General features: G+C 47.3%; 1 protein-coding gene across 1 annotated transcript; it reads left to right on the plus strand.

Annotated features, from left to right (window-relative positions):
• The first annotated feature begins 210 nt into the window (after window positions 1–210).
• Window positions 211–10,803, plus strand: SERPING1 (serpin family G member 1). The gene is given in 9 exon segments (XM_014553538.2): window positions 211–298; window positions 816–893; window positions 1,772–2,107; window positions 2,109–2,247; window positions 3,688–3,822; window positions 5,256–5,459; window positions 5,647–5,786; window positions 9,024–9,243; window positions 10,294–10,803. Coding segments are annotated over 8 exon segments (1,482 nt in total). The 5' UTR covers window positions 211–298; window positions 816–839; the 3' UTR covers window positions 10,548–10,803.
• The last annotated feature ends 237 nt before the right edge of the window (window positions 10,804–11,040 follow it).

Genomic DNA, 11,040 nt, shown 5'->3' on the forward strand with positions numbered 1-11,040 from the left:
GGAGAAGGAAGCTTGGTTGTGTAGAACTGACAGCAGCACCCAAGCTCCCCCAGCCCTGGCTCCCAAGGGGCTTTGGGCTAAATTCCTGGCCTGGCTTACAAAGCTGGACCAAGTGGTCCGTCCCATCCTGATTTACGGGAACTCACACCAGCGATCAATCATCCTTAATTTGTAACTGGGCAGTGTCCTGGGCCAGCCAATAGCTAAGACGGAACACCGCCACCCCACCCTCCCTGAACCCGTGGGGCTCTCCACTCAGTCTGCACTGAAGCTGCCTAGTGACCAGGAGTTGGAGCAGGTTTGGTGCTGGGGCGGGGGGTGGGGGGGAAGGAGGTCTCCTCGTTCTCATATCTTCCTTCCCTCCCCCAGGGCCCCCCACCCCTTATCTGGGCAGTCTCCGTGGGCTTTCCGTGGGCTTGCTTCCACTTAAGACTTCTGCCGCCCCCTCCTCTCCCTTCATCTCCTCCTCAAGGGCTGTGGTGCCCTAGCCCCCTCTGGACCTCCCCTCCTCCCCCTGCCCCTGGCCTCATTGTTTGGCTAAAGCAGGACCCTCTGGATGGAACAGATGGACGGAGACCCGGGCCTGGGGGGAAAGGAAGGGCCAGCCGGTGCCGGGAAAGGGAAGCGGTTTGGGGAAAACAAAACAGGGGGAGGAGCCAGGCAGAGGGTGGCCCCGGGAGGGAGGGAGGGGCGGTGGACTCGCTGAGAGGGGCTAGCGCCTGGAATGGCATGGGGGCGGGCCCCGGGGTGGAGAGGGGTGGACGCTCTCTGGGCACGAGGCTTGGAGCTGGCACCGACGCTGGCCGGCTTTGCAGGTCCGGGCTGACGTCGCCGCCCAGATGGCCTCCAGGCTGACCCCGCTGACCCTCCTGCTGCTGCTGCTGCTGACTGGGGTGAGTGGCCCCTTCCCGGGGTGGGGTTGGGGCGGGCAGGGCTAAGGATTAACCCTTCAGGCTCCGGAAAATGAGGAGAGCTTCTGTTGGGATCAGCAAGTGTGATTCCCGCACTGGAGCTCGTGGAGAGAGTGGGAGACTCAGACCCACGCAGGGTCTAATCCGGGCTTGTAGCCGTGGTGACCTCGAGCCAGTCACTTCTCCGAACCTCCCTGTTCTGATTTACCAAGTGGAGAATAAAGCAAAAGGATCAGCAGAGGAGATGGACAGCATCTTGTGATATAAAAGCAAGGGGTTGTGGAAAACTGAGTTACGGGGTTGGGGCTGGGCTGCTGAGAACTCGGCTCTCGCCAGGCGGGGGCTGTGAATACGGGAGTGAAGTGGCTGCCCACACACCTGGGCCTGGGTGGGGTTGAATCCCAAAGAAAGGTCCCTTGGTGTGGGAGGTCAGGGGTCTGGGATGAGCCCGGGAGAAAGGTGAGTGTTTACTTTGGCTTTGCCTTCCGTGCATGTGTGTGGAAGTTGGCATTGGCAATGCCCTTCGAGATTCAGCAGATAATCAGGGGATCTGCAATCAGAGACCCAAGTTTGACTCCTAGTTTTCCCTCTGGCTTCTGTGAGTCCCTGGTCCAGTCATTTGATTTGTCTCAGCACCCCTTTCTTTTATCTGTGAAATGAGATAAGGCATGCTTTCTCCCAAGGAACTAGTAGTGGTAGCTCCAGGGCATCCCCCTCTCCCACCAGGCTTTCCCGGGAAGAATTTTCTGATGTGGGACATTTTCTACGTCCCCACCCTCTCTTCCTGCTTTGAGCATTTGAGGGGACTGTGCCTCATAATTTAAAAAAAAAAAAATGAAACTCAGTTTCTTGAACCACAGGATGGAGCATCCTGCCTAAGTGGTACCCGCAACAACCCTGTGCATCCAGAGAGCGTGCAAGGAGGGGAAAGTGAAGGAGGTATCTCAGAGGGAGATGTTCTCAAGGACGTACCCAGTAAAGGAGATATCTCAGAGGGAGGTATTCTGAACGATGTACCCATTCAACGCACCGAGGGCTCTTCCATCTTGCCGGAAACCAACAGGACCATCATCCTAGCCGATACTGCTCTCACCACCCAACCCTTCAACCAGACAACCACTCCACCCACCCAGCCCACTACTGAGCCCATCTGCCCAGCACCTGACACCTCCTGCTCTGGCTCGGAAAGCCATTCAGGCAGAGGCCGTGCTGGGGGAGGCTTTGACCGATTTCTCCGTGAAGCTCTACCACGCTTTCTCAGCAATGAAGAAGCCTGAGACCAACATGGTCTTCTCCCCGTTCAGCATCGCCAGCCTCCTCACTCAAGTCCTGCTTGGTAAGAACCTGACTGAGTTCCCTTTGGGTGATATGTTAGGTGTTCCCAGGAGAGGGGTACCTGTCTGGATCCCTACAATGTTATGCCTCAGGGAGGAAGCTGTAAAAATGGGCTACACTGGCAGTGGGAGGTGGGGAGGGGAATCTTTCTATTCTCGAACATTCATTTATTCCTTCATTTAACAATGATGTAATAGGCACTATTGCTTATAAAATCCTATTGATTATATACAAGAATACATAAAATAAAGTCCCAGCGACCAAGATAAGGCAATAAGGAAGATGAACTATAAGAGAGAGACGTAGAATAGAATTGTGATAATGCTACTTTTTAGCTGTGTGACCTTGGGCAGATCACTTAACCTCTCTGAGTCCTTATGTGTGAAATGGAAATGGTTATATTTACCTAAAAAAATTAAGCCCAGTGCCTGACTTGGTAGAAGGTCAAAAAATGTTAATCCTTCTGCCTTCCTGAGAGAGCACTGTCAAGTCCCATGGAGTAATTACCCTAGGAATGGCAAAAACAAAGTGCTACAAGCAGAGGGGACAGAACTATCATTCCAAGGGGGAATTCTGGGAAGGCTATTAGAGACAATACAGTGAACATATAAGAACCTTTCTTCTGGAGTCCCAGAATCCTAATGTCCCTAGCCTGTACCCACTAGAGGCCAGTAGCACCCCACCCTCCAGTTATGATAACCAAAATGTCTCCAGACATGGCCAAATGTCTCCTGGGAGGCACATTTCAATTGACTGGTCCCAGTTCATTTCTTTATGGCCCCAAAAGATATGGCTTGAGTCCTTTCTCCATCCTCCACTTATTAACTCTGTGATCTTAAAATGAGTAGATTACTTCCTCTCCTAAACCTCAGTTTTCTCATCTGTATAATGGGGAGAGTAATTGTCCCTACAGAAAAGGGTTATTGTGAAGATTCAGTGAAATAAGACGGGAGAAGCACTTACGATACCTGAAACCAAATAAGTGCTCTATAAATTTTTCTATTATTGCACAGAAAACGTGTACAATAAATGTTTAATAATGAATAATGGAAAGGGTATTGACCATCCATCCTCTTTTATGATTCTCCAATGTCTCCTCTTGATAGTGATGTAGTATCTCTGCTTAAGAACCAACTAAACACGAACCAACTAAATAATAGTTAACGTGGAACACGCAGTGATTAGACCAGGCTTTGGAAGGTGAGTGGTATTAAAATGAGAAAAAGGGAAGAAGAGAGTACTCAAAGCCCTAGAAAAGCCTAACTTTGTTTCTTCCTAATTCTCCCACCCTTCTCTCTCTGACATGTATTGCCTTCCAAAATGCTTCTAGCTCTGATGATATGTGATCCCCCCCATTCCAGCCTGGTCCCTCCACTCTAGTCCCCAGTGGTAGTTCCCCACCCCTCCTGCTCTTGCCCCTCATCTCTGCTGTTTGTTGTAGGGGCTGGAGGAGAAACCAAGAAAAACCTGGAAAGCCTCCTCGCTTACCCCAAAGACTTCACCTGTGTCCATGAGGCCCTGAAAGCCTTCACATCCGAAGGCTTCACTTCAGTCTCTCAAATCTTCCACAGCCCAGGTGAGTGCTCGGGGAAGGATGGCAGCTGCTGGGCAGGGTCCTCAGGATTCTGATGGGGACCCAGCACTGGAGAAAGACAGGACAGAGGGAATGTCCAAGCTAGAACATGAGGAGGGAGTGCAGAGCAGGTCAGGGCCTCAGAAGTACCAGGTGGCAGCTGGACAGGTACTCGGGGGAGACCCTGGAAAAGTCATTTGCATTCATCAACTCCGTTTAGAGTAAGACTGTCCTGCATTCCGTAATAGACAGGGCTGGAGGGCTAGGGCGGAAAATAGGCAAAAATATTTGCTAATCTGGGTCAGGGGAATCTTGGGATTCCTCTTCTTTGTACTTTTGTGTTACATGAATTTGTTGTTTTTTTCATACCTTACATTATTATGTAGGCAGTAAGGGCAATAAGCTTCCCAAAAGATCTAACGCAGCTGTTTCAAATTTTGCTCCCCAGGGCCCTAGGGTTCTGCAGAGCTGATGCTGGAGTCCTGGTGCAAGTCGGGGGATTAGGGAGGCCGAGTGGGGAGTGAGGTACCGCTTCTTGTGACAAGGAGCCAGGTGGGCTCTGAACTGCCACCCAGCCTCAACCAGAGCCCTTTTGTATTTATTGTGGGCTTCAGACATGACTTTACTTGAAACTCAGTTCTGCTCAGTTTGAAAACTACAGAGCTAGTGTGTCATCCTTTCTTTAGATAAGGAAACAATTTTTTTCTGTCTTCTTTTTTTTTAACTAAAAAAGCAAACTTGTTCATTGTAGAAAGCTGAGAAAACACAGAAAAGAAAAAAGAAAGAAAGAAAGGAAACTCACCTGTCACACCATTACCTTTAAAAAAAAAAAGCACAGCCTCTTTTTAGGGATGGAAAAAAATCAGGCTCAGAGGTATTCAAGAAACGTTGCATTTACTTACTTGTTATAAATCGACGTTGTCCTCTGTCTTGCTAGGTTGGTGGAAAACACAACAGCGTTCAATATTACCTAATTAGTCCAGGAAAAATGTCTCTTTCAAACCCTTATTTTCTTAGTGGAACTAGGCTTGAGAGAGCAAAACCTGGGAGGTCTTCTTACGACCTTCCACTAAGGCTGCAAAGCAGAGTCTGTTCCCTGCTGAATTAAGGGAAGAAAACGATAAAATATAGGCAAATGGAAGTTAAGATCTTGAAGAGTTACCTTGCCAAGCCATGGTCACATGGCAAGTGGAGGCAGCATGGGCCTCGAGCTTGGATGAGTTCTCTTGCTCTTCAGTGAGGATTTGCCTTCTCTGGGCCTCACGTAGCACATCTATGAGGGGAGTGGGCTGGACCCCTGCTCCGACATCCTGTGTTCATAGGAGCAAGCAGACAGAGTGATGGGAAACAAGCTCCCTCTCCAAGCCTGCTCTTGGAAGGGGAGTGCGTGTTCAGGGGACTCAGGCCTCTCTCTCTCCACCTGCCCCCACTGCCAGACCTGACCATCAGGGACACATTTATAAACGCCTCTGGGAACTTGTATGGCAGCAGGCCCACAGCCCTGGGAAATGACAGTAGTGTCAACTTGGAGCTCATCAACAACTGGGTGGCCAAGAAGACCAACCACAAGATCAGCCACCTGCTAAACAGCCTGCCTGCCGACACCCGCCTTGTCCTCCTCAACGCCATCTACCTGAGTGGTAAGGGGGCCCTGGGCCAGGGCATCTTCCCATCCTGAGTCCTCCTTCCCTTGCTGGCTTCAAAATCCACCCAGCTGAGAGCTCCACCACTGGATCTTGTGATACCTGTCCCACCCCTGGGTCAGCAAGCTTTTAGCATCTCTCCCCACCTGCATTAGAGTAACCCTTGCTCCACTCTTCCCTCCAGCAAAGTGGAAGATAACATTTGATCCCGTCCAAAAAAACAAGGAGGCCTTTTACCTCAAATCCTCTGTGATAAAAGTGCACATGTTGACTAGCAAGAAGTACCCTGTGGCCCATTTCGTGGACAGAACGTTGAAGGCCAGGGTAAGTTCTTGGCCCTTCCCACTCCTGTTTCAGAGCCTCATGCGTGTCCTGATTTCTTTTCTGCTGTGACCTCACCGGTGTGGGGCACACCCTTACTAATTCAGCATTTCCGTATCTCCACCCTGTCTTTCCTCCTTCTCCCCTCTTCAGCCTTGGTCGAGGCAGGCATTATATATTTTAGGTTGGAGAGCAGGACTCTAAAGTTTCTTCATGCATCTCTACTGCATCAAATGGCAAAAAGTGAGTCATGTTCCTTTTCTGTGCCTCTGTGTCTCTTTCCAGTCAACCCACCAGTAGACCCTGGTGGCTTAGTGTGTATGTACCTGGGTACTGCATGCATCTATATGTGTGCACGGGTCTAGGTATCTCCATGTGTCAGCGCACACGGTCAGTGCATGTGTGCACATGTGTTAAATGGCTCTACGTTCCTTAGCAGAAATTGAACAGCATGAAGGATTACAGTGGATGAGGAGGGAAGAGAGAATATGGAGCCCAGAAGATTCTAGTTAGTAAACTGTCTCATGCCCAATGACCAGAGATTTCTGCCTTGTTAGAGCAGCAAGAAACAGACCTATGGGATGGAAAACAACAGGAGGTCCCCAGTGACGTGGTCCCAGGCTGAGAAGCACAGGATCTGTTCTGGAACACGCCAGGCTTGTGTCCACCTTGGGAGCTTTCCTCAGCTTTTCCCTTTGCCTGGGGCCTCTTCACTCAGATGTTGGCATAACTTGTTCCTTCTGCTCCCCGAAGTGTCAGCTAAAAGGTCACCTTGGTGGGGAAGGCTTCGCCCTCCTTAAAGTAGCCTCCACCTCACCCTGTTTTATTATATTCGTGGTACTTATCACTATCTGAAATTATGTTGTTTATTTGCTGATTTGATTGCAGTATTGTCTCTCTCTCTCAGATAGTGTCTCTTTCCTTGGGAACACAAACTTTACCTGTCTTTTTTCCTACTAGACCCCCAGAGCCCAGAACAATGTCACATATAATAAGTGTTCATCATGTTTGCTGAATAAAGGAATGAATTCAGGGGCAGATGCTAAAGGGAGCAACTCACTTAGTATGAGTGACTAGGAAGACTTCGTGGAGGAGGAACTTTTGACCATTCTTAACCATTCATGCACTTTTCCACCCTTCCATCCATCCATTCCTATCCAATGAATTTGAACATTCCCAGCTCTTTAACAGAACTGAAATAACATGCATAAGACAGAGAAAAGTGAATATATATGGCATGTCCTGGGCTTTACTCTAACTCAGAGTATATGGGAAGAGGATATCAAAGTAAGATTTTTTAATATTAAAGAAGGAGAAGTTTTTTGCACGGAAACCACTATTTATAGTTCTATATGGGTTTTAAACAAATGCCTGATTTAATATATTAATGCTGTAAATTCAAAATCAAAATTTTACTTAAGCTTTTAAATTTTAAGCTGAATTTTCTGTATTATTTATAGTAATTTTATTTAAAAAACTAACTTTCATTTGTTCTTTAATTAATTAAGCCATCTTGAGCAGATAAAACTCCTTTAAACCATTTGTTTCACTTATAAATATGGTTAATTAATATTCCCATAAACATTTTGAGCTTATGTATATACTTTATAAATATACTTTATACATTTAATATACTTGATTTTCTTTTTTAGCATGTCAGGTACGTGACAGGACAGAATTACAACCCTTCCTGGCCGTATCTTCCTAGTACCTAAAGCCTGCCTGTGAATTGAAAATTAAATTTGAAAAGTAAATCAACCTTCAACAAACATCTCAACATCATTCTCAAACTTAATGAAATTATCCTATACCTTTTTGCTCAAAAGCATAAAACTGGCATGTCTGAGTCTCCAAAACTTATAAATACTATTTAAAAAAACAGACAAAACAGGGAGCAGGGTATAGCTCAGTGGTAGAGTATGTGCTTTGCATGCATGAAGTTCTGGGTTCAATCCCCAGTACCTCCATTAAAATAAATAAATGAATAAATAAGTAAATAAACCTAATTACTTCCCTTTTGCCAAAAAATAAATAAATAAATAAATAAATAACATGGATTACCCTGAACTGAAAAGTCTTAATACCTGGTCTTAATACTACAGAGTCATTCCTATACTTAATTCTAAGTTTTCATTCCCGTACTTAATTCTAAATTTTCCTGAGACTTAAAGAGTATTTACCCAACGAAGAGGGTTAGGATTACCAAGTCGGGTATGCTGAAGTTATGGGCTTGAAAATTCAAGAGCACAATGTGAGAATTTACTGCCAAATGTGTACCCTATTTAGAGCCTCTGTCAACAGGGACCCCATGTCCATGCTCATCAGTTGATTAGTCAATTTACAACCTGCTGATTCTGGGCCATTTTTGTCAAATTCAACAATTGATTGGTTCCAGTTAATTTCCTCATTGCCCAGTTGAGTTCTGTATTGTAGCTTATTCCTGTCCATCTCTCAGCCTCAACCATGATGCCATTTCAGTGATAGTCTCTTATATCTTATGAGTCTCGGGTTTCTCAGTCTTGGCACTATTGATGTTTCGGATTAGATAAGTCTTTGTTTATAAAGGGCTGTCCTGGGCATTGTAGGATTTAGCATTATTCCTGATTTCTACCTACTGGATGCCAGTAACACGGTGAACCTCTGTTTCTGCTGGCTTCAGACATTGCCAGATGTCCACTGGGGGCAAATTCGCCCTGAGTTGAGAACTCCTCTGTACTGAACCCATGAGTCCTGAACTTCTCTCATACTTTTGTCTGGCCACTAGTTGTAAGTCCTTCTACTGGCAAGCTGGAATGGTAGACTAGGATCAGTTTGTACATAGTCTTGAATGCCACACCAAGAGATTTATACTTAACTTCATAGGCAGTGAAAAGCCATCAAAAGCCTTTAAAAGGACTTTAAGGGGTACATTATGAACAAAATAGTTGAGAAGAAGGGAACAGGGCTCAGAGAGCTCAATCTGCTTGCCTTCTACAGCTAATCAGTAGTCAAGTCAGGATGTGATTCTCAGAAACTCATGCTCATTCCTCTGCATCTCACCAGTGCAGAGCTAGACCAGCACTGTTGCTCCAGCGGGCATCGCATCTCATGGCAAAGCCTGGGAGCCTAATTCTGGTTGCTGCTTGTTGAAACAGTACAGACCATAGCCGCGGACGGAAGATCAGCCCGGGGATATGGTGGGTAAGAGCCAGGAGAGAATTCAGGCGGGAAGACTGATAAGGTGCACCTCTTGTTCTCCAGGTGGGCCGTCTGCAGCTGTCCCACAACCTGAGCTTGGTGATCCTGGTGCCCCTTACGATGAAACACTATCTCCAAGAAATAGAGAATGCTCTCAGCACCCCTGTCTTCAAGGCCGTCATGGAGAAGCTGGAGTCCCTCAAGTTCCACCCCACTCATCTGATGATGCCTCGCATCAAAGTAAAGAGCAACCAGGACATGCTGTCAATCATGGAGAAGCTCGGTGAGCCCTAGCAGCCTAGATTGCCCCTAGGCCATCAGAAGAGAAGAGACTGGGGGAGGGGGAGGGCGGGGCAGGGGCGGGCCTTAAAACGCAGTTAAGGGAGCTGGGGTGGGGGTGGGTATAGCTCAGAGGTAGAGCGTGTGCTTAGCATGCACAAAGTCCTGAGTTCAATCCCCAGTACCTCCACTAAAAAAAGAAATACTCTTGAGTATTTTTTTACATCCATAATCTCAGGTTGTCCCTCAGTCCTCTGAGTTAGCAAGGCAGGTGCTTCTATCCCATTGGATCATTGAGGAAGCTGAGACTCAGAAAGTTGGCTTGACTTACTCAAGGTCCCTTGAGCCAGTTGGAAGTGAATGAGAACCCCAATCCAGGTCTTTAGCCCTCCTGACTGTTTCCACTATGGTTCCTTGTAACATAGACACGGGAAACAGGTGACCGTGGTGGGGGTGGACGCTCCTCCCTTAGAGACATTTCACAGAACTCAACTACCCCATGGAATATGCAAGAAGCTATCTAGATAAAAGGGTCTAGAGGCATCTGAGTCTAGGAGAGGCAACAGATACTCCATTTCTTAAATAACAGCCTCACTTCCTTATCTTTGACCTCATGTCCAAATGCATCACTGCATTTTCTGTTATCGAATTTGACTTCCTCAGAGATGATCTTGTTTCCTAGTATATGACATCACACCCTTGCATATAACCTCATTTGAGGACATATGTCCTTTTTCTGATATATTAGCTCACTTCCAAGGTCCTGATTGACAAGGAAGTGGTGGCATCACTTTTCAGGGTTTTGGAGGTTACAGGCATGGCCTCTCATCACTTGAGAGAAAGTGGTGGTTGGAGTAAAGATGGGCCCACTTGATAGAAGATCCCATGAGCTGGACCAGAAAGCATGATATATAATTGGATAAACAAAGAGGAAGAAGAGGAAGGAAGTCTTGGAATTTGGGACCAATCCAGAAAATTCAGGACAAATTGTCTCCAGCAGCTAAGGGGTTTGTGCCGACCTTTGCCTCATTGTTTTTCTCTGGTTGTGCCCTAGAATTCTTTGACTTTTCCTACGACCTCAACCTGTGTGGGCTGACCGAGGACCCGGATCTTCAGGTTTCTGGGATGCAGCATCAGTCCATGCTGGAGCTGACAGAGACCGGGGTGGAGGCGGCTGCAGCCTCGGTTATCTCTGTGGCCCGCAATTTGTTGACCTTTGACGTGCAGCAGCCTTTCCTCTTTCTGCTCTGGGACCAGCAGCACAAGTTCCCTGTCTTCATGGGGCGGGTATATGACCCCAGGACCTGAGACCTATAGGGGGCAGACTAGGGCAAGCCCTACCCCTCAAGCCTCAGCATTCCTAGTTGCAGCCCTGCTGCTGCCAGCCTGGATTTGCCCCTAGCCACTTCCCGTCTCAGGTCTGCCCTCCCCAGTGAAGGGCTCCTTAGGGTCTGGTGAGGGAGACCTGCTTCTATCATCCCTTCCCTGTGACTCTCCAAGGCACTTTTGCAGCTTTCTCTGGTCCAAATACACCAGACTACAAATAAAACCTAGCAGATCATAACTTCCTCTCTCATTTGCTTTTCAATTTTAGAGGACAAGGGTTTCCACAGCTTCTGTATCAGCTAGCTATTGCTGTGTAACAAGTCATTCCAGACTTTATGGCTTAAAATAGCCACCACTCATTTTGTCACATATAAGTCTTGGGGTTGGTGGTTTTGCTGATCTGGCCTGGCCCTGGCTGACCTTCCCTGGGCTTGCTCATATATCTATAATAGTTGGTGGGTTGGTTGGGGGATGA

The sequence above is a fragment of the Camelus ferus genome, chromosome 10 (genome assembly GCF_009834535.1).
Source record: "Camelus ferus isolate YT-003-E chromosome 10, BCGSAC_Cfer_1.0, whole genome shotgun sequence".
Lineage (NCBI taxonomy): Eukaryota > Metazoa > Chordata > Mammalia > Artiodactyla > Camelidae > Camelus > Camelus ferus.